Here is a 25,155-nt window from a genome sequence, read left to right as displayed (position 1 = left end):
CTAGGACTTATGCTTATTTTTCCCACCAAGTTGATCCCGATCCCTCCACTCTAAGTGTTTTCCAGGTTTTAGGTTTCTTCCTCCCAACCCCCCCTCCCAATGTCACCAGATGTGGTCGGGATTTAAAATAAGAGCTCTGAGGCACGATATCCTTCTAAATATCAAATTTCATTGAGATCCGATCACCCGTTCGTAAGTTAAAAATACCTCTTTTTTCTAATTTTTCATAATTAACCCCCCCCCCCAGCGGATCTGTTCCGGTTATGTAAATCATGTATCTAGGACTTGTGCTTATTTTTCCCACCAAGTTTCATCCCGATCCCTCCACTCTAAGTGTTTTCCAAGTTTTAGGTTTCCCCATCCCAACTCCCCCCCCCCCCAATGTCACCAGATCTGGTTGGGATTTAAAATAAGAGCTCTAAGAAACGATACCCTTCTAAAAATCAAATTTCATTCAGATTTGATCACCCGTTCCTAAGTTAAAAATACCTCATTTTTTAGTTTTTCAGAATTACCCCCCCCCAAATACCCCAAAGAGAGCAGATCCGGTCCGGTTATGTCTGTCACGTATCTCACGTACCAGTTTCATCCTGATCTCACCGCTTTAAGGTTTCCGGTTCCCCCAACTGCCCCCCCCCCAATTACGCAGGATCTGGTTGAGATTTAAAATAAGAGATCTGAGTTACGAGGTCCTTCTAAATATGAAGTTTCATGAAGATCCGATCACTCCTTCGTAAGTTAAAAATACGTCATTTTTTCTAATTTTTCAGAATTAAACCCTCCCCCCAATAGAGCGGGTCCGTTCCAATTATGTAAATCATTTATCTAAGACTTCTGCTTATTTTTCCCACCAAGTTTGGTGGCATCCCGATCCCTCCAATCTAAGCGTTTTCCATCATTTTAGGTTTCCCACCCCAAATTTCCCCCAATGTCACCAGATCCGGTCGGGACTTAAAATAAGAGCTTTGAGACACGATATCCTTCTAAACATCAAATTTCATTGAGATCCGGTCAACCCTTCGTAAGTTAAAAATAACTGATTTTTTTTAGTTTTTCACAATTAACCCCCCCCCCCCCAACTACCCCAAAGAGAGCAGATCCGGTCCGGTCATGTCATTCACATATCTTAGACAGGTTTTTACTCTTCCGGTTCCCCCCTACTCCCCCCCCCAATTACGCTGGATCTGGTTGAGATTTAAAATAAGAGACCTGAGTTACGAGTTCCTTCTAAATATGAAGTTTCATGAAGATCCGATCACCCCATCGTAAGTTAAAAATACATCATTTTTTCTAATTTTTCAGAATTAACCCCCCCCCCCAATAGAGGGGATCCGTTCCAATTATGCAAATCACGTATCTAAGACTTCTGCTTTTTTTCCCACCAAGTTTCATCCCGATCCCTCCAATCTAAGCGTTTGCTATCATTTTAGGTTCCCCCATCCCAAACTCCCTCCAATGTCACCAGATCCGGTTGGGATTGAAAATAACAGCTCTGAGACACGATGTCCTTCAAAAAATCAAATTTCATTAAGATCCGGTCGGGACTTAAAATAAGAGCTTTGAGACACGATATCCTTCTAAATATCAAATTTCATTGAGATCCGATCACCCGTTTGTAAGTTAAAAATACCTCATTTTTTCTAATTTTTCAGAATTAACCCCCCACACCCCAACTACCCCAAAGAGAGCGGACGTTCCGGTTATGTCAATCATGTATCTAGGACTTGTGCTTATTATTCCCACAAGTTTCATCCCGGTCCCTCCACTCTAAGTGTTTTCCAAGTTTTAGGTTTCCCCTCCCAACTCCCCCCAATGCCATCAGATACGGTCGGAATTTAAAATAAGAGCTCTGAGACACGATATCCTTCTAAATATCAAATTTCATTGAGATCTGATCACCCGTTCGTAAGTTAAAATACCTCATTTTTTTCAGAATTGACCCCCCCCAAACTACCCCAAAGAGAGCGGATCCTTTCAGGTTATTTCAATCATGTATTTAGGACTAGTGCTTATTTTTCCCACCAAGTTTCATCCCGATCCCTCCACTCTAAGTGTTTTCCAAGTTTCAGGTTTCCCTTTCACAACCCCCCCCCCCAATGTCACCAGATCTGGTCGGGATTTAAAATAACAGCTCTGAGACACGATATCCTTCCAAACATCAAATTTCATTAAGATCTGATCAATTGTTCGTAAGTTAAAAATACTTCAATTTTTCAATTTTTTCCGAATTAATGGCCCCCCATTCCCCCCAGATGGTCAAATCGGGATAACGACTGTTCCTAATTTGATCTGGTCCGGTCCCTGATACGCCTGCCAAATTTCATCGTCCTAGCTTACCCGGAAGTGCCTAAAGTAGTAAAACCGGGACCGACAGACCGACGGAATTTGCGATTGCTATATGTCACTTGGTTAATAACAAGTGCCATAAAAACCTTAAATACACCCTGAGTATAATTTACAACTCTTGTCCCTAGGCGCTGGGATTAGTTTCAACCCCAAAAGTCTTGTTACATGATATTTCGATTATTTTAAATAAAATGACTGTCTGAAGATTTTGGGGAAATGATGGGCACTGGAGGGGGGCTAGTTGCCCTCCAATCACTTTCAATTAACAAAAAGGACACTATCCCCTTCAGTTTCCAATCTAATGAGCCCTTTTTGAAGTTTCTACCACAGTTCTTTTGATACAAAGTGCCCTGGTCTTAAAAAAAATAATAATAATACATTTTGCCAGCATCGTTCTTTGCTTAAGCAGTGCTATTGTGCTGCCTTTGATCAAAGTTCACCCTACTCTGATTTATAGTCTAACTACTAGAAAAAGAATATTTTAAAATTTATGCTATTGTTTTCCTCTTAAAACAGTGAATTTCAGGTCCTTCACTAAATACTGTTATTCCTGTGTGCAAGATGTTTTGTTAGAGTTGATTTCCAAAAAAAGTGTCTCTTGCGTAACAAATGTTTTCCAAACTTTTTGTTTTTTCCACTTTACGCTGTCCGAAAATTTCAAACGTGTCCGAAAAAAACAGTTGTGTCCCTCTTGGCAACTCTGACTACACATACTGCTGCAGTATATTTGCTAAAGTAAAACAGTTCAAAATAGGGATGAAACCTTTTAATTGACAGTGAATAGATATAAAAATTATTTAGCTGGATATTTCGAACACATATACAGTGTTCATCATCAGCAGTAAAACTAAAAGACATGAATAAAAACTAGATCTACGTTGTATGGGCAACGTGAGGTGTTGCAGCAACCTTTGCTCGGCTTCGCCGAGTAAAGTGTTGCGAGAGCAACACTTTGGTTTTGTTTCCTCGCTGCGACTAAACGCTGAAGTTGTTAATCTGTAAGGATGCTAAAATACATACTAGGTACACCAACTCGCAAAAGTTGCAAACTCCTCATTGCTAAAGATGATTGTAGCCTTACAGCCGATTATTACTTACAAGTCCCCTACATGTCTTACCACTGGAACCAAATTGGTCTTACCATCAAATACAACGGAAACAAAAAATAGGTACACCAACTAGTAAGAGTTGCGAACCCCTCATTGCCGAGGATGATTATGAGCTAACAGCCGACTGTTGCTTACAACTGCCCTATATGTCTCACAATTGGTATCGGCCTATTTTTGGTTTCAGTGTGTACCTTACTACTGAAGTTGTCAACCCCTTTAAACTTTCAAACTGGTATATCTCATGAAGGAATTTTTGTACAAAAAAATGGATGACATATACTTTGATCAGCTCATCAAAAGCTATCGACTGCCGTCAAAAAAAAAAATCTATCTGTCTTAGTTCAAAAGTTGACTTTTTTGCCGTAGGCCAACTTTCTAACGTCATCACTTAGAAAGGAGCAAAGGATAAACTCTAATTTCTTTAGCAATGAGAGAACTTTTAAAGTTTAAGAGGCACATCTGATACCATTTCTCTACCGCAATCCCAAGTGCGAAAAACCGAATGATAAACTCAGCTGAAATCACGAACAGAAATGGGTAGAAACAATAGATGGCAGCACTTTCGGACCCGTGGGAAAATGCCGCTTTTTTGCTTCTCTAAATTTTTCTATTTATCACTCAAAGAAGATATATTGGCTGTGGGGCAGGGTAACTGTCGCATATATTTAACACTTATAGATTTTAGTCCATCTTCAATTTGAAACTGGTGCCTGCCTGCTTGCCTGCTAGAACGGAGCTTTCCACTCGAAAGCAGAAACATGGTTTGATGAAACGAAAGCTTGGCTGCATAACTTCAGATAGTCCTCTCTGACATAGGCTATACAACTCCTCTTCACTTCACACACTATAGGCTCTGGCTCAAGGACAAGCAAAAACCATCCTTTTTGGCCCCAGGCAAGAGTTCTACGAAGCTTTCCAAAATGTTAAGTCATATTCATCAATCCGGCCTAAGGTCCACACTTTCCGTAAAAACCGCAGAGGTTAGACCCTTACCACTTTCTAGGAATAAGCTGAAATCGGGGTGCTAGGAACAAAAAAAAAAAAAAAAACCACGACAAAACCAAAGTGTTTGCTCTCGCAACACAATAAACAAAATTTATACCTAATAAACTAATTACATATAGTTTATTGCTATTATTTTTTTTTCAATGCAACTGCGGAAGCAAATCTCTTTGACCTTTTCGGTTCCGGTTCATTAGATTTATCTGACATATTACGTGGACAGAGGTCATAGCTCTTAGGTGAGGTGATATTTACTTTATTTGACCTCTGTAAATTATCATAAATTGAGTTCAATCCAAATTCACCTGTATCTCTGTTTATGGAATTATTCTTGAATAAGATTTTTTTAAATTTCGATTGTTTCCCTGAAAATTTCCATTTCCCTGGACAAATTCTTACCAAGAAGTTCTTTGTGCCCTAAATTATATGGACTTCCAAAGATACATAAGCCAAATCTGCCCATACGACCAATTGTTGCGAGTACAAAGTCACCAACAAGTGCTCTGAGTAAGTGGCTAGTGTCATTATGTAAACCACTCATGTCTACACAAATATCTTACATTAAGAATTCGTCAGAACTTGTAAAAAAAACTAAAAGAAGTGGAGATTTCTTCAAATTCTATAATTTCAAGTTTCGACATAGTGTCAATGTATACGCGTATTGATTTAAAAGCCGCAAAAATTCTTCTTGAAAATTCTTCTAAGAAATTTGGACTTAATTAGTGGTGAAACAGTTTTGGAAGTCGGTGTAATTATGAATTTAGTTAAGTTGTGCAACATGTTCTCTTATTTTTTTTTCAATTCAGAGGGTTTTTTTTCAAACAAGTAAATGGTTTACCCATGGGGGCCCCTTTAAGTCCTTTATTAGCAAATTGTTTTGTAGAAAATATTGAAACTATAGTGTTAGATTCATACTTTTTAAAACATAAATTTTGGGGGAGATATATGGATGACATAATTTCGGTATGGAATTATGGGGTGGAGGAATTAAAAAGTTTTTTAGGACATCTTAATTTTTGGGAGGTGGTTTAAAATTTACAGTAGAATTAGAAGAGGATAATAAACTTCCTTTTCTGGATGTTCTTCTTTTAAAAAATGAAAATAGTCTGGATTTTAAGATTTACAGAAAATCTACTAACAATAACAGATTCACTGTCAATTAAAAGGTTTCATCCCTATTTTGAACTGTTTTACTTTCGTCATGGAAAGGCAGGTCTTCGAAGTTATCTAAGTATATTTGCTGATTTGTGACTCGGGCTTTTAGATTCATGGATGCAGTGAACAATACTAGACACCAGTTCCTTCATGATGAACAAAGAGAAAAATAAGATTTTTCAACTGTAAGTAAGGAGCAACATTAAAACTTAAAACAAATAGACCGTATTCCGTATGTTTCACGAAGGGGGGCTGTCCCTTCCTCAACCGTCGATCATTATGATAAACTCTTAAATCTTTTTAAAATTGTTTTTCATTCAATTCAGCGATGCTTTTGTTTGAGCCATCTTTCTTAAAGAATTGTGACAAAAAGTCGAACTTTAGGGTAGGGTTTAGTCAAACGCTGAATAGCGTAGAGTGAAGGCTGAGGAAGGGACAACCCCATTCATACACAGGAAATTTCTGTTCTTCTTAGTCTTAATTTAACTCCTTACTTTTAGTTGAAAAACCTACCTTTTTTATTTAATTTCTGACTGTTTTTCATATCAAGCAAGGAATCCTCCTTCACTGTGTAAAATTTCTCTTGGAAATACCCCTCCTGGAATCTGTACTCCTGTGGACGATTCTCGTTGTGGAACCCTCCCACGCGAAAAATTTCCCCCCAAAATTTTTGCATATTTCCGAATAACAAAGGATGTATGTATAACAGGTCACTTGCGTAATTTACAGCTTTTTCCCCAGCGGCTGTGGGGGAGCTTTATCCCCAGACGCATAGTTATTGTACGTTTCGACTGTTTTGAATCAAATGACTATCGCAAATTTTGATCAGATGTCTCTGGGGTATAGAGAAGGACTATTAGGCATGGGAGGAGGGCTAGTTGCCCTTCAATCTTTTTGGTCACGTAAATACAGCGCTAGAACTTTCAGTCTCCGTTCGAGTGAACCTTGATTCTTCTAGAATTATTAATTAGATACAAACATCCCTGAAGAACAAATGAAATCAACACCCATCCGTGATTTTTCTTCTGGCAAAAATTACAAATTCTATATTTTCTTAGATAGGAGCTTAAAACCTCTACACTAAGATTCTCAGTAGCATTACAATAGCATTAATATTGCTCAATTTTTTGGAGACGTTTCCCCCCTTAAAAAAAAAATCACACAAATTTTCTCAGGCTTTTATCTTTTCACAAGTAACATTAAACTTGGTGAATTTATGTAAGTGGAATCAGTATAAAAAACCAATTCTTTGATGTATCAATTGCTATCAAAATTTGCCTTTTTAAGAGTTTCGGTTACTATTGGGCCAAGTCGCTCCTTACTTACAGTTAATTATCGCGAAAGGTTTAGAACTGATTTAGCTTGGATAATCAACCTGCCTTGTAGAAACGATACTCCAAATTTGATTTTTAGTATGTATGTTAGCTTTGGAAAACAAGGGAATGTGCCATTACTTTAAATTTATAAAGTAATATTACTTTATATATAAATAATAAATTAATATAAATTAAAAAAGTCACTTTTTACAGGCGTCCCAGTTTAGAGTCATCAGCCATTGCGGGGTCAACAAATGAAAAGTTTGCCAGTAAAACCAACCCCGAAGCGGATCAATTAAGGTAGGACTTCTTATAATTTGTTATGAATCTTGTCGTTGTGGGAAACCTACACAACATTATTGTTTTTTTGGGGGGAAGGGGTTGGTGGTATGTTAGGAATTAACTCAGCTATTTAACTATTAGAAATGAAAAAAAAGTAGGCGTTTTGATTTAGCAAAAGTATCAAAAATGGATTTCAGTTTTAGTGTGATGTAAGGTCATCTGATATATAATGAAGATATATGAATGTTCTCATTTATTTTGAATTTCTTAAACACAGGCTTCTTAAAACGGTAAGGCTGAATCCATCCCTCATATTGTGAATGGGGTATTTTTTTTCTCTATAAACAGTGAAAGGATTGTCAATAGGCGCATCTCCTTGTCAGTGGTCATCCATGTTTTCTTTTTATGGCACTTGGTATTAACCAAGTGACATATAGCAATCGTAAATTCTGTCGGTCTGTCGGTCCTGGTTTTGCTAGTTTAGGCACTTCCAGGTAAGCTAGGACGATGAAATTTGGCAGGCATATCAGGGATCGAACCACATCAAATTAGAAATAGTCGTTTTCCAATTTGACAATCTGGGGGGGAGTGGGGGGCCCGTTAATTCGGAAAAAAATTTAAGTATTTTTAACTTACGAACGGTTGATTAGATCTTAATGAAATTTGATTTTTTGAAGGATATCGTGACTCAGAGCTGTTATTATAAATCCCGACGGGATCTGGTGACATTGGGGGGATTAGGGATGGGGAAACCTAAAATCTTGGAAAACACTTAGAGTGGAGGGATCGGGATGAAACTTGGTGGGAAAAATAAGCGTAAGTCCTAGATACATGATTGACAATACGAATGGGTGATCGGATCTTAATGAATTTTGATATTTAGAAGGACATCGTGACTCAGAGCTCTTATTTAAAATCCTGACTGGCATTAAGCCTCTTATTTTCCTTTTTAAATCAATCTTGATTCACAGAATTTTGTTAGAGCTCATATCGTATGATCTCTTGGCTCTTAGCTCTTCTTGCCTCGTCACAAGTGCCATATGAGCTCTTAGCTCTTGTTCTAAGCTGGGACTCAACTTTATAGTCGAGGGGACCTTTAATGTGGCCCTAAGCGTCTTTGTCTTAGATATTTCTGCAAAATCTACTGACTTTCTCTTTTAGAACATTCAAATCCCTTTAAATTTAGATGAGTATCACCCTTCCGTAGATAAATGGTGCATTCATTTTTAGATCTAATTAATAAGATCAAAATACCGTCATGATGCAGATATATTTCTTGATATTAAATTCCTGCTTTTTGACAAATTATAACATAGTTTTCTTTCATCAGAAGATTGATCCATATTTTCATTTTGACTTATTATCGTTTTACGGCCTATTTCGTGGATACGAATAACTGTTTGTGATTAGTTCGAGATATGCTAAGAAATTTGGTTCCAGCAAATTCGGGAATACCGCCAAGAATTTTAAGGACAAGAAAGCCTTGTTTTGTTAAGCCACTTGTCCAGCATGCTCATGCCAGTGAAATGATATCAATTCTTCCTAATGTAAATAATTAAAAATTAAAGTGTGAAAGTCCTCGGAATGATGATTAGTTCTTCAGCAATAAAGGAAATGAAACAGAGAGTGACAATGAAAAGAAAGCTAGGGTATGCAGTTACAAAAGAGTGATGAAATTTTAAAGAGAGGTTCAAGTCTTTCTAATAAAAGAGATATATAAAAACTTTCAAATTCTGTTGTATTTTTGGTTAGAAAAAGGAAAGGGAAAAAGGGAAGGAAGAAGTAAATTAATCAGTATAAGAGAGAAAACGGATACCACTCCCAGTGCAACTTTGCAACTACCATAAAATAATTTGTCTTTTATTAAATACACGAAGTAGAAAATTCACTAGACCCCCTTACCTTTCAAATGCAAAACACCACTTAAACAAAAAATTTATATTAAATTACCATACAGAGTATGAATTTTGTACAGTTTTTTGCCTTTAGGTGTATTTTATTTTGCTCTTCGGCACTTGTAACTACAATAGTAAAGATTAATTCAATTCAATCCATTTTATTACAATATGATATAACACATAACATTAATATCAAGTGGCTTCCCAAAGAAAGACATAAAAGCACTTGATACTGGGTGATCACATATATAATAAACAAAACTCTTAACAACCAAAAGGACAAAAAAGGAAATAAATAATAATAAATAAATAACCAAATTATGACCAATCTCTAATAATGAAAAAAAAGAAAAGAAAACAACAAAACAAAAATCATATATGAACCAAAGCCCAAAAGAAAATTTAATTTTTCTCTTAAATAAACCAAGGTGCTCCTCTACCCGAATGCTCTCTGGAAGCGAATTCCAAACCTTAGGACCTAGATATCTGACAGAAAAACCTGCTCTAGTTCCACTTCTGTATTCAGTGACTAGATTATTAGTGTTGCGGGTATATAACTATGAAGTGATTTATTTTCTTTGTAAAAATCCTGAAACACCTCAGGACTGATACAATTCTCAACACTGATACGAAAATATTCCTAATTGGTAGTCACAAAGCTGTATGACATTAAGCACTTTAAGTTTATTATAACATGCCTCAGTGTCATTGACCTTTTCCAAGTATCTCCCAATAAATCGTGTAGCTTTGTTTTGAAGCAGTTGCTTGACCACAACACACATCTATAGAATTCCTCGGACAAATCCAAACTGGTGCTCATGAAAAAATTTCTTCGCTACAAAGAGATCTGCCAAACGAGAATGGAATATTTTTTCAAAAATCTTTGGAAATGTAAAAAGGAGGGAAATAGGCCAGAAATTTTAAGGATCACTCTTGCTACCACCTTTGTGGATGAAGATTATATGCGCAGACTTCAGTGACTTAGGGAAAACTTGACGTTCAAACGACCTATTAATTAATTTTGCTAGCGGAGTCACTGTCGCTGGAATAATAGACGTTACTACTCGTGTGGGTACTAAATCAGGTTCTGAAGAAGATGATCTCTTTAAATTAGAAACTAATCCAAGAATTTTCTGTTTCACTTACTTGTTCAGGCACAAAAAGATTTTTAGCAAGAAGGACCCAAATATCTAGTAAAAGCACAACTATAACTTGATTCAGATACAGAATTAGCGGTCAAACTACCAATTGAAGCAAAATACGATGTAAATTCCCGCTTTATTTCTTATTTTTTATCAATATCCTTTCTGTCTAGCTTGAGCTTCGTTGGTAACGATGGAGGCGAATGACCAGGCTTAACATCGGAATTTATAATCATCCATGTTTTTTTTTATATCTTTCCCGCACTCTGAAAATTTCCTACGATAATAATCTCTTTTAATCCTATGTGTTGCTGACATAAATATATTTCGATACTCTTCGATACTCTTGACGATATTGTTCAGATGATTCTTGTAAACTTTCCAAACATAAGCTTTTCGCTTATCACTCTTTACTAATCCATGAGTCATCCAAGGACACAATGGGGCTGACCTCTTTGAATCATTTTCTTCTGGTCACGTAGAAATACCTCAACGAAAGTGTCCTTTATCACCCCATAAAAATTTTCAAACACATCGTTTATAGGCATATTAAAATCATCCACAAATTCCCACGATACTTCCGATAGTTTTGACCTAAGGTTCGAGAGCTGCTCTTCCTTTGTGAGGAAATGCTGCCTTTGAATAAATAATTTAGAAGGACGGGTAATCAACGCATCGAACTTAGAACATATCCGGAAAATGGTCTGATATATCCGACACAATTACGGCAGTATTTTGAAAAGAAAGAGAGGAATATATGTTATCAATTAAAGTATCAGACGACTTAGTGATACGTGTTGGGATCAAAATAGAATGCAACAGACCAAAAGAAATGATAGCAGATAAAAAATCAATCGATATTTATGAGTTTTTATCCAATAAATTAATATTGAAATCACCCATAAATATAATATCCAAATTCAGACTATGAACATTTTCGAATACACCGTAAGAATATCAAGGAAAGAACTAAAGGGTTCATTAGGGGGGGATAAACCTCTGCAAATAGAATGGTTTTCTGATTAATTAGTAATGCAATTCAAAGCGACTCAAATGCTCCTTCAAAATTAACAGAAGGATCTTTACGAACTGAATATGTACAACCATTAGCAATGTAATATGCAAAACCTCATTTTGACATTTTTGACCTATTTAACCGTTCAATATCAACCAATGAATCATCAATATCAATTAAAATGTTTCACACAATTCTATTACTTTAGGGGAAGAATGCGACTCACAAAAAGGGAATTTACATTCATCAATGGACGAACAAAGGCCTTGAATATTAAACTGTGTAACTGAGAGCTCACCGACCCCAACTCGGTCTTCAAACAATCTAATTCTATATTTAGTCTCATTTTTGCCAACAGCCCCTAAATAATCGCTGTACCGCATAATCCCACTTCCCATATTCAATACCTCTTCTAAATCTAACGCTTCATTTTCCGGAAGCTCCAGACGACCCAGGACAGAAAAACTACCGGAATGGTTAGATACACTTAATATGTTATTGCAAGCCAGTTCAAGCAAGTACTCACCTTTGTCTCAATCCACCATGATGGCTTGGAGATAATCGTTGATTCAGTATTAGGGCTAGGTGATGCCAACAAATTTTCCAGCAAAAATTTAAGAAAGAAGACACGAACCAAAAATAAATAGCACCAATGCATAAAAATTGACAAGAACATATAATAAGTAAAGACCAAAAAAAAAATATGCAAGACTGGGAATCAACAATTTTTAAGATTAATATTGAAAATAACAAAAATAGCGAAAAATAGACGAACCAAACAAATATCTCTAAATGAAAAGAAAAAAAGTAAGAAAGAAAATACAGGACTTAAAATCGACAATTTTTGAGAATAATAATGAAAATAACAAAAATAGTGAAAAATTAGTAAGAAAAAAGCAAATAAAAGAAAAAAAGAAAAAAGCAATACAGGAGAAACAAAGAATAAACGGCAAAAACAACAAAAATAATATTTCAAATGCATTCACAAAGGGATCATATTTTCCGGGCAGACGGTTCACCTGGTGACTTCCCAAGTATGTTACCGCGGTCAGTACATACATATTTGACACCGAACCGATCCCTTGCAGCATTTAATAAATCACCACGTCCCTTTGTAAGGGATTTCGACACAAAGATGCCAGAACCAGCTAGTCTAGACTTCTGTAAGAAAACTTTTAGAGCAACTTATTTGCTATTAAATTGCAGTAGTACTGGGGCAACTTTGTCACTAGCAGTACGAGTCCCACTAATTTATACCCGGATAACACTTGATAATTCACCAGATGACATACCAGTAACACCCGTCTGTGTCGATAAGACGTTGAGCAAAGTCGTTTTAAGGTCAACTCCTGGCTTTTGTTTCAGAACGTTGAAAACAAAACTGTCCAATATGTTTTCTTGATTTATATCGTCAAGCTGGACCTCGAATTTTTCTATTCGATTCTCCAGATTAAGGGATTGAATTCTACACACTTTAAGCTCTCGTTCAGCGCGGTCTAAGATGCGATTGAACTCCAGTCACAAAGAATGAACAACTGATTAATTATGATCTAATTATGATCAGCAGAGTCTGTGAGGCTAGATTGCGCTCTCGCGTCACACTTTGCAGAAACAGGTCGAGATATCTCTGAAACAATAGATTTTCTACTTTTGTCTAACTCCCGTTCTGTAGCAGATATTCACGTAAATAAAGCAGACTGTGAACCGGGTAATGCAGCAGCTTCATCGGAGCTACTCTTAGTGCAGAAAATTCTCAACGCCCCGCTCTTTTCCTTCTCAACGCCCCGCTCTTTACGCTAAAGTTTGACTCTTTCTCTTAACTCTACATTTTAAAACAGTAAAAAAAACTTTAGCGTAAAGAGCGGGGCGTTGAGAAGGAAAAGCCCCTTTCATATACGGAGTAATTTCTGTTCGTTTTAAGTTTTAATGTCGCTCCTTACTTTCATTTAAAAAACTAGTTTTTTTTATTTAATTTCTCAACGTTTTTGAATCAATGCATGTTTTGATTTTGGCTCTCCGCATAGGAATAATTAAAACGAAATTTTTATATTTATTTTTTTGGCTAAATGGCTTTCTCATAGTTTTGATCGAATGATTTTGAGAAAAAAAGAGCGGGGGGGAAGCCTAGTTGCCCTCCGATATTCGGTTAATTAAAAAGGCAACTAGAACTTTTAATTTTTTACGAATCTTTTTATAAGTAAAAGATATACGTAACTTATAAATTAGCTTTTTTATTAGCGTTTTTATTACATATATGAGGGGGTTCGCCCCCTCGTCAGTACCTCGCTCTTTACACTATAGCTTAAATTTTGTCCCAATTCACTAAGAATGACCCCTGAATCACAAAAGCCGTAGAATAAATAGTTGACATTACTAAAAATACTTTAGCGTAAAGAGTGAGGTATTAGGAGGAGGTGAGCCCCTCATATGCGTAATAATTTCTGTTTGTTTTAAGTTTTAATGCTACTGCTTACTTCCAGATGAAAAAAAACTTTTTCATTGTTTTTTTTTTTAAGTAATGGTAGTAAATCCTGCGCTACCTTCATGGAAAATTTCCTCCCCCATGACAAATTCCTCGATGGAAAGTTCCCCCAGCATATCCCCCTCTTCTCAACCCCTCCCCCAACCAAAAAATCCTCCTGAAAATGCCTGTACACTTCCCAATAACCATTACATTATGTAAGCACTGGGCAAAGTTTTGAACTTGTAACCCCTCCCACGAGGACTGTGGGGGAGTAGGTCGTCCCCAAAGACATAGTTATAAGATTTTTCGACTACGCTGAATAAGTTGGCTATCTCAGAATTTTGATCCGTTGACTTTGGGAAAATAATTAGCGTGGGAGGGGGCCTAGGTGCCCTCCAATTTTTTTGGTCACTTAAAAAGGGCACTAGAACTTTTCATTTCCGTTAGAATGAGCCCTCTCACAACATTCTAGGACAACTGGGTTGATACGATCACCTCTGGAAAAAAAAACAACAAAAAAACAAAAACACGCATCCGTGATCTGCCTTCTGGCAAAAAATATAAAATTCCACATTTTTGTAGATAGAAGCTTGAAACTTCTACAGTAAGGTTCTCTGATACTCCGAATCTGATGGTGTGATTTTCGTTAAGATTCTATGACTTTCAGGGGGCGTTTCCCCCTATTTTCTAAAATAACGCAAATTTTCTCAGGCTCGTAACTTTTGATGGGTAAGACTAAACTTGATGAAACTTATATATTTAAAATCAGCATTAAAATGCGATTCTTTTGATGTAGCTATTGGTACCAAAATTCCATTTTTTAGACTTTTGGTTACTATTGAGCCGGGTCGCTCCTTACTACAGTTCGTTACCACAAACTGTTTAATTTCACAGTAAATCCTTTGTTCACTTGGCACTAAGCCATATACAGGAAAATCGGTATTCGTTCGAGTGACAGAGTTAATGCAATTCAATCTTTACAGTTTCATAATAGTTTATCCTTATAACTACAAAGAAATAATCATATTATTTTAGCTTGTGTTAACGCTTCAAGAATAATTTAATATCAGAGAAAGGTTGATTTTGTTCGTCAGCATTATTATTGACGATTCAATTATGAATTTGTTATTTTCACTGTATTTACTGCAACGACAGTATACCCCTTTGCCAACTGATGATAGGCTTAAATTAAAAGTCTTAACACCAAGGACTTCGAATTAATACTGATCAAACTGTATTAAAAACTTTTTTCCAATCAAATAATACTGTTAGGGTAATTTCGCCCCTTTCTAGACAAATATTTACGAATTAACGAGGTGAATAGCAGCATGACTAGTAGAGTGGTCTCTCCAAAAACCAAACTGATTTTCACTTAATAGGTCATGCTTCGTAAGATGAGCATAAAGGCATTGACGGACCACTTTCTCAAGTATTTTGGAGAACAAAGCCAATATTGAGATTGGCCTCCGGTTAATCATATCTGACTTCAAACCTCCTTTGAACAGAAGTATTAATTTAGCTTGTTTCAAGGCATCTGGGAAGGTGCCTGTTTTCAGGTATACGGTAATAATGTGAAGCAAGAAAGGAAGTCGATACTTCACTGTGGCTTTAAGTGTCCTTGGATTTAAAGCAGCACTTCTAGCAGAATTTCATTAATTTTCTAAGTAATTTTTATAACCTCTAAACTTGCACATTTTTCAAACCGAAACTCTAATCTTTCCCCTCGATCATCCGCAAATTCATCTGAAAGAAAAATTTTTGAATCATATTTAGCACCCTAATGAACTGATTATCCTATTTTTGAATAAAAATGACCAAAATGATTCGCAACAATAAAATTGTCATTTACAGACATGCCATTAATATCAATACAAAGAGAATGACTGCAATTTTTTATTCCCATGATTTCATTAATAGCTTGCCACGTTGTTTTAGTATCACCTTTGTGCTCACTTAACTTTTCGCTAAAATACCTCTTTTCAGGATGGCATCACGGAAAGTTTACTCTGTTTCTTGCCTTTCTGAACTCCTCGAAATCAGTCGGATCCTGAGTATTTAAAGCTTATTTTTACAGCAGATTTCTTTTATTTCTCTCACTTATTATTTGGTCAGTTATCCATGGCTTCCGTGGTTTATTCTTCTTATGTCTGACAGCTTGTAAGGGGCACGTTTTATCATAAATAAGCTGTAAAATTTACATAAATTTATTGTAAAATAGACATAAATTAAGGGGAAAATCATCAATTATTTCCAGCACAGTTTCTCAGCTGAGATAGCTCAGTTCCTCTGCAAATATATCCAGGTTTTCTTTCTTAAGCGCACTGACCATTATTTTCTTTGCCCTAGTTTAATTTTTTTTAAGACAAGCTAACTGAGTTACAACTGGGAAATGGTCTGAATTGGGGTGCACAACCATATCTGCCCAACTATGATTCAAATAAGCAGAACCAACGAAAACATTATCAATCAGAGTAGCCGAGTGACTTGATATACAGGTTGGAACACAAGCTAAAGGGTAAATCATTTGAAGTTAATTAAATTATAATTAATTAATTATTTAATTATAATTTTTAATTATAATCAATTAAACTAATTAATTATAATTAAAAAAGTCAAAATTATCAGCTATAAGATTTAAAAGGCTATAGTTAAAATCACCTATACCTATAAAGTCCAAACCTGTAGAAGAAATACACCGAAGCAACCTATCCAAACCAACAATAAACTCATCCAGGTGTGGCTTATACTTATTGTGGCACTGCCAGGTGTGGCAGTACTGAGTGGCTTATACACCATACTGGTCAAAATCTTCTTTTAACTTCAGTTTCAACAGAAAAACTTTCTATCTTCATCTCAAATTGTATAATTTTTAAGTTTTCTTCATTAAAAATCCCAATACACCAAGGTTCATAGATGTTCGGTTCCTTACTTCAGAATCATGACCTGGAAAAAAAATAAGCCGAGGGATATTAGTCAGAATTTACAAACGTTTCACAAGTACCTACAACAGCAAATTTAAAAGAAAATTCTTTAATCAACTGGAACAAATCAAAATGTCAAGTAATTTAATGGCAATCCCTAGAACAAAGTCAAAGCAAAACCCCCCTTCCTATTTCAAATCGTCTAATATGTGAATTCAAACGGAGAGGCTTAAAATTTGCAACTGGCAAATCATTACGACGAATTTGGGCATCCAAATAGTTCTCAATATGAAAAGGACCGTAAATCTTGCTAAAGATTGAACATCATTCAAGATCACAAAGGAAAATAAAACTGACTGTCAACATAGCAAAGAGGGGAATAAAAACACAAAAATAAATGAAACAAATGAAAGACGAAAGAAACAAAACTGAATACAGAACGAAAAAGGAAAAGAAACAGAGAAAAAAACACACAGCTAACAAATAAAACCAACTGGAAAATTTAGAGGGTGTCCGTAAGTGATGTGATTTGTACTGGATTTAAGTCACTTTGGTCTTGTTAAAATGCAGCCATGATAAATACTAAGGTTCTTAGCACCACATTGATCTCTAACACCTTCTAGTACCAGTTTTTTCATTTTATTTAGGTATATACTAACGAACATACCAGGTTTTTCAAGTTTTGATTTTGCTTTATAAACTGTTAGCTATATCTGTGTTCCCAAATTTCACAAGCACCAGAGCCAAAATACTCGGTGTTTGTGTATTTGACATGGTCTTTAAGAGTCAGAACCAATTCAGCACTAATACTTGTGTAGATGACACAATGCTGACTCCCATTCGTTGTATAACGTTCAGTACTGTTGAGCCTAGAACGTGGGCATGTCCACAGAATCCAGTGGCAATCACCCTTATTGGAATGGTAGCCCTGTGGATCATGGAGCCTGCTTAATTGTCCACTGTCAGTAATCCGTAACGAACTCTATCCAAATAATATAATCCAAACAAAATAAATGAAAATAGTTCAAACACACAGTCAATATAACCGAAATATGGTTTTTCCACAGATAATTCTCCCAGAACACAAGAGGTGTTTCCTGAATGAATGCCCAAACTGATTTGAATGCCAAAACTGAACTGAACGTAAAGAAAGAACTTAAAGTAAAACATTTCAATGTAAATGACCATAAAATTTTTGACAAAAGCCCTTGGAGAATTCCCCAGGAACATCTCCAAATGAAAAATTTGGCAAAGAGAATGTAAGAAAAAAAGGATTTCATATTGTTATTTTGTCAAATACCCCAAGTGTAACATTTCCTCTGGAATGTTCAGCCCCAAAAAATTTCCCTTCCCAGAAATATTCACCCTACAGATACCCACCCTAAGCATATACTTCACAATAACACACCCAATACTAAACAATAGGTGAATTTCATAACTTTCAGACTTTTCCCCACGGGCTGAGTGGGGTCATTTTCCACACAAAACATAATTATTTAAAATTTTGATCATAAGGTTTTGGTGAAAAAGTGCACTGAATCTAATGGTATGAGAACACCTCCATTAATTTCAGGGGTCTCCCTCCTTTCAAAAATCAGGTAAATTTTCTCTGGCTCACAATTTTGATGAGTAACATTAAACTTGATGAATCTTGTATATTTGAAATCAACATAATGAGCTGATTCTTCTGATGTATCTACTCATATTGAAATTCCATTTTTTAGAGTTTTGGGTACTATTGAGCCGATTCGTTCTTTGCTTACAGTTCTACCACAAACTGTTTGATTGTGCGTTGTTCTCTGCAATCCATACATTCATGATTATAGCAACATCAATGTTCAAAATTTTACCAAGAAGGTAACATACCGGGTACTGAAACACACAGAATTTTCTGTGGTTTTGGGGGGTTTACTGATGGGTCCAGCGTTTATAAGTCGGTAAATCTGACCCTGTTTAATGTTTCTCACACAGGATGAAACCACAGCATAAACACTAGATTATATTTATGTATTATATTTATATATTTTTGTATATTTATGTGTTATATTATAATTATAATAAAACATATATGGTGTGAGGTAAAAATATTTCCTGTTTAACTTCACACAGCCTCTCAATTTTACACAAAAATTTAAACCGTGCTCGAATTGCTTATACATAAGTCATTCTCATGGGTTTTCATCAGATGTTTGTCACCAGGAAGCTAATAGATATCTTTCCATAAATTCCTCATTGACGTAAAACATTACTCTGTGATTAAAATAGAACTGAATGGGACAGGCTAGGATATAACATTATGTCTCTTGTTCATTACGCCTAATTTTGTCTCTTAGCAATAGCTAAGGGATTATAAAACGCTCAAAAGGGACTTGGGTAAAACCTAAGTAAACATCTTATTTAGGGGAAAATCAAGTCGAATTCTTATGACAAATAGGTGCCGCTTGGATATCCAATTAAGGGGGGAACTTTCAAACATCGGTGAGACCATGTCGCCCAGCATATACGTACTATCCCTTAAAGGCCTCGGAGATTTGTGCGTAAAATTCAGACTTTGGCCGTAAAAATGTGCATCCCCCTCAGTTTCGCCAGCATTTTGATTTTTTCATTTTTTTATATGAGAAATAAAGTAAAACTACTAAATTAAAAAAATACGTCGCCTTAAGTGAAGCGTAAATGTCGTTTTATTCGTGAAAACAAACAAAGCTTAAAATATTTGCGTAAAAATATGGAAATATTTTCAGCTAGTCAAAACCCTATTTTACAACACATATTTCGCTCAAGGCCTCACAAAATCCAGGATACGGCCCTATCAATCAGTACTAAGAACTTTGAGATTGTCAAATGGGCAATTCTTTGTCTAAATGCGAAAATCTTTCTTGATGTTTAGATATTATAAACAGCTTTATAGTTTCAATAGGTATTGGTAGGTGTTATTTTTTCTAGAGTGTCAACTGAGTTTTCGACTGATCTATTTTCCATCTTCTTTTCAGGATTCCTTTCGGGTTTAAGCGATTTCTTGAGCTGATTATTTATTTTCTGTGCTATTGTCCTCTGGGATCTGATTAAGACGTATTTTTCTGCTACTAGTTTCATTCAAAATATCGCTGACCAGTAGCGTCAAATGAGGGAGGTGGGTGGTCTACCCCCTCAAGATTTTTTGCTCCTCCTCCTAGATTGAGAAAAACACCTTTCTGATAATTTTATTGAAAGCACTAAAAAAAACTACAAGTATGTCCCCGCTTCCAGAGGTTTGGAAAAATGTGACTCCCCATCGTACATTACTGTGAACTGTGGCCACTGACACTGGCTTGAAAGGAAACAAGCTAAAAGCAAAAAGAAGTCCACTAAATTGTATTATAGTCCTGTAAACCAATAATTTGGCTAAATAAAAAATTGCAAAATAAGTCATTCCTACAAATTTTGATTAATAAATGGTCTGACTTAGAATGTAAAATGCATGCCAAGCTATATTTTTGGAAAACTTTTTTTTTTTTTTTTTTTTTTTTTTTTTATATAGCAGCGAATGAATTTACAAATTTGAACTATCTTATACATTGAGGATATTCTGAATTGTGTTATATTGAGGTTACATAGGGAATTTTAAACAAACACAAAGTAGAAACAATAGGGAAAGTTTTTTAAAGACAGTGGGAATTTTTTTTTAAGACAGACATAGGGTATTTTCCTGAAAAAAAATGTTTTCAAATTTCCTAAAATAATTTCTTCCCCAAATTTCCTCCCTGAAATAATCTTTATAGTCTAGCCTCCTGCTTCATGACAAAGAATCAGCAGGTGGCTTTGCACCAGGGGACTTTTTTCAAAAAAAGGCCTAGAATTGGCCAAGTACTGAAACTAGGAGAATTAATTTTTCTTCAGCCAATACTAAAATTAGTTTGTCTTGCACGCTTAACTTTTGAAATATATGAAATTTTTATATTTTCTGGACTTATATCAGACATTGGTGCTGCAGTGAGTTATTAGTAGTAGTAGTAGTAGTAGTAGTAGTATATCAGACATATAAGCCATATAAAATCAAACATATAAATATAAGCCGTATTACATCAGACGTATAAGACATATATTATTTTTCTTTTCTTCATTTCTTTTCATTTATTCTTTATTTTATTATTTATTTATTTATTTATTCTTTATTTTAAATATGTTTTTCAGGTTATCTAAAAGTCGTCCTTCTTCTTGGTCCGCACAAGATATATCCAAATTAGATGATAGAAAATTAAATGGAAATGAAAAAGGTAACTTTTATATCTCCAGTCATTGACAAGCCTGACCCTCTTCCTACTACCTTCTCTCGTAAAAATAGGAAGATTTTTTTTGCTACGTATTGCACAAAACAGAAAATGGTAGCAAAAAGTTTAAGAAGATTTAGCTTTCCTTTGAAAGGGTAGTTGGCTTTGGGAGCCAACACATTCTTATTGTTTAAGTTTTTATGGACTAAAAAGTTATCAAATTCTAAAAGTTTGTTTTCTTATCTCGCAAGTGTAATATTACCACAAATTCCCATTAATAAATAAATGAAACCCGAAACGAACAGAAAATACTACAGGTAACCTAGTCAAACTCAAACAAGCAAAAATTAAAAGGATTATGGCTGACAACACCACGCCTTCTCAAGACTAGAACATAATTTTCACTTTACTAAAAAAAAAAAAAGACCATGTATTGTAGTTTAATATACACATTCTGGTATTTATTCCTTATAGTCTTAATACTTTTTATTTATTAAAATCAAAAAACAGTGAAAAAATTTAAAATATGTTTTGTTTTCAGTAGAGTGCAAATTATGTTCCGGTCTTGAGACACCTTGGGGGTTGTCATCCCTACTACTGTTAATTGTTGCTCGTTTTCAGTCTGACTCATTTATTTATTCTAATTTTCGTTAGTTCTGGGTTTTATTTATTTATTGATGGTGATTTCGTGGTAGTTTTTCGCTTGGAAAATTAATTTAATTTATTTCTATTCATTTTGACTTGGTGGAGCTTTTTCCTTTTTCTTTACAAACTTGTTCCATATGTTACTCATTAACAAATACTATCTGTGAGCAATTAAATAAAAAAACAACAAGTTTTTCAACTGAAAGTTAGGAGCAACATCAAAACTTAAAACGAACAGAAAATATTACGTGTATGAAAGGTATTCCTCCTCCTCAAGACCTCGCTCTATTCTTAAAGAACTAAGACAACAAGGTAAAACCTTAGCGTAAAGAGGAGTCTTGAGGAGGGGACAACCCGTTTTCTCTGCATAATAATTTCTGTTCGTTTCAAATTTTGATATTGCTCCCTACTCTCAGTTGAAAAAGCTTGTTTTTATATTTAGTTTCTTATCGTTTTCAAATAATACTTGGAATTCCACTCCCCCTCCATGAAAAATTCCTTCCTCCTACGGAAAAATTTCTCCGTGGAAAGTTCTTTTCACTTAAAACACTCCCACCGGGGAAGTTTCTGTTCTATGCTCTTATTATGAAAGCAAAGAGTAACAGTAAGCCCAAAATGAGCAGAATTTATTCCGTATAGGAGGGGGACTGCCCTTCTTTATCTATACCTCCAACTCATGGTCATGGAAACTTGGGAGTGTTCTCATTAGAACAGAAATTGAGAGTTTGTATTTTCAGGTTGTATTTTCTACGGGTGATATTTTCTAGGGATATTTTTCGGGGGGGGGGGGAGGCTGTTTTCTGCAGGGGTGTTTTTCAGATTAGTGGGGAATTTTCCGCAGGAGTTATTTTCCGTGGTGGGTAGAGGTATTTTCCAGGTGGTATTTCCAAGGGAGTATTTTCTGCGGGGGGCATTTTTTGCAGGGGTATTTTCCGCACGAGATATTTTCCACGGGGGATTTTTGAGGGTTTAAAAGTAGACCACCTTTTAAAACAGACCTGTAATGTGCAATGTCGAAGGATCTCTTGTAACTTCGGAAAATATTCTACAAACATTGCTTTGGTTTTAGTTTTCCCCTCTATTATTAATGAAAATAGGGCATACTATACTGTAAGAACTGTAAGCAATAATTGTGATTTAAAAATGTATTTTTGCTTCTTATTAATTTGTTTTTTCTTGAATCCCATTTTTTGGGGGCAAAATGTCATGGAAAATATCTTTGGCAAAGCCATTCCTGATTAGATTTTATTATTTTGTTGAAACTTCATTCTAGGGAAATATTCATAAAATCTCATTTTTTTTGCCAAAAAGCATGAAAGTATACTTTATCCTCATGTAAATCATTAAAATTGGCGTCATTAAGGAGGCAAAATTACTAAAAGTGTCCATTGAAACTATTTTATTTCAAAATTTGGTTATCTAGCACACACAGCAAAACAGCATGTTACTTTCATAGAAAAACTACTGTTTGACTGAATTTTGGCTGGAAAAACAAGGAGTCTATCAGTAGTATTACACTAGAACAAATTGTTTATCAATAGCGCCATAAGATACCCCCCTATGTTAATATTTTCAATATTTACAGAACTTTCAGTAACATAAATTTTAATATATTGCAGTCTTAAAATCTCAATAATAGCAACAGAACGTTCTGGACTGAACTTTGAATATTTAACCCTTTTTGAGGCCAATCTAACCAAATCTTTTTAGGATTAAAAAAAAAAAATAGAATTTAAATAAACGAGATTCGCCAGAACCAGTAGAACCAAGTCTTTTTTAAGGACTGGATTACTTTCTCTTACCACCACATAGTAAATTATTTTTTAGGAGCCAATTTTATTAATTCTATTTTACGGTGTACTTAAAATATTGTCCATAAAGCCCGCTATAAAGGAACGTGCAAACACTACCAAATTCTGGCGATTTTTTTTCAATAAACTATTTATTGATTATAGTCAAAACCAACTGCCAAAACTCATTTTGAACACTCCATGTTTTCCTTATGGCCTTGGTCATATTGGCCTACGAAGGGCTATTATAACAGATCCCTTGTAATGATCTGATTTTTGAACCGGTTAAGTGGAATCATACAATCATACATACCTAAATTGTTTTTATAAAAACTGTGAATTCAATTTTTAATGAAAAAGACCTCAATATGCAGTATTTGGTAGCAGTGAAGACCAAATCAAAGAAAAAAATGGATAGAAATAAATTGATTAATAATAATCAAAACGAAGTGTCAAATATCTTTTTGAACACTCTCGACTTTTTGGACTTGGTCAGATTAGCCCAGAAAGGACTGCTCCAATAGATCTTTTTGATGCTAAGATTTTAAACTATGAAGGACATTCGAAATGAAATCTGATTGTTTGAACTGGTTAAATAGAATTTCAGGCAACCATACATATTGTAAAATTTTAGGCTATATAAAAAATTTAATTTCAATGAAAAACACCTCAGTTTTTAAATTTTTTCAAAGAACCCCAAATTTAAAAAAAGATAACGTGGGTAAAAAAATAGCTAAGAAAGAAAAAAAAAACGTATGCAACCAAACACATTAAGAGGGTCTAGCTTTCTTTTGAAAGTGTAGTTGTCATTGGGAATCAACTGATGATTAATTCCTGAAATTATAATGGACAAAAAGATGAACACAATTTTAACTAATTATTTTTGCGCGTTTATCAAGCGTGCTGAGTCAAGACTCAGCATTGTAACACTGGCTAAAATGTTGTTAAAAATTGTCATGACTTAGAAAAAAATCAGAGAATTTTTTACAGATAAGCAAATTAAAATCGCTGTTTGCAAATATGAATAAACCTAAGAAGGGTTAGGGGGAGGGATAATTTTTTATTTTGATGTCGCTGATAACTTTAAATATTTTTCCCTTACAGATTACCCTTCTAGACCTCATAGGAGAATTCAAGTTCAGTCATTTAAAGAAGTAACTGACAGTGACTCAAAAAATAGTGCTGATGTTGAATTTATTCTTCGAGTCAAAAGCTCAAAAGACGACAATCGTCGTGGAAGTCTCGATGATGATTTGGATAGTATTAGCGCCTTTACTGAAACGACAGATACAACAGAAACGACTTTAATAGACTGCAATGTGGAGGGATTACAGGATCAGATTGCGTCGTTGAAAAAGGAAGTGGAAACTGCACGAATAAAATGTGATAGGTTAGAAAAAGAAAATAGTGAATTAAGTAAGAAATCAGAGGGAAAAGGGGGAAAAGTGACAGCAACTGAAGTGCTTAGATTGACCCAGAAGTTGCATGAAGTGGAAACAAAAAATGAAGACTTAGCGGATGAAAAGAAAGTGGCAGAATTAAAAGTAAAAGAGTTAGAAAAACAGCTTAGTACTTCAAGGAATTTAAGTGTACAGGCTCTTGGATTAAAAAGTGTAGAGGAGGTTAAGGTAAGTAATTGCTTTTTGAAACAGTTTCTAGTTTGGCACAGATTACCTTAATTCTTTCAGTACGAAAATGGTGTTTTAATCCCACTTTTAAGGCCTATAATGAAATAAAGGTTGACATGGTTAGGGCATATTCTGCGGATGAAGGATGACGGAATGCAAAAAATTGTCCTTTTCAGCCAACCGTTGTAGGACTAA

General features: G+C 35.1%; 1 protein-coding gene across 1 annotated transcript in view; it reads left to right on the top strand.

Moving 5' to 3' along the window:
• Positions 1–25,155, top strand: part of LOC136040707 (centrosomal protein of 290 kDa-like) — a 229,687-nt gene that overhangs the window by 42,404 nt on the left and 162,128 nt on the right. The window contains exons 5-7 of the mRNA XM_065725009.1: positions 7,142–7,228; positions 20,821–20,903; positions 24,437–24,960. Of these exons, the coding sequence (XP_065581081.1) occupies positions 7,142–7,228; positions 20,821–20,903; positions 24,437–24,960 (694 nt within the window). The remainder of the gene's footprint in view (positions 1–7,141; positions 7,229–20,820; positions 20,904–24,436; positions 24,961–25,155) is intronic.

This window comes from Artemia franciscana, chromosome 21, assembly GCF_032884065.1.
Source record: "Artemia franciscana chromosome 21, ASM3288406v1, whole genome shotgun sequence".
NCBI classification, from domain to species: domain Eukaryota; kingdom Metazoa; phylum Arthropoda; class Branchiopoda; order Anostraca; family Artemiidae; genus Artemia; species Artemia franciscana.
Note: the sequence above shows the minus strand (reverse complement) of the source record. Positions and strands in the feature narration are given on the sequence as shown.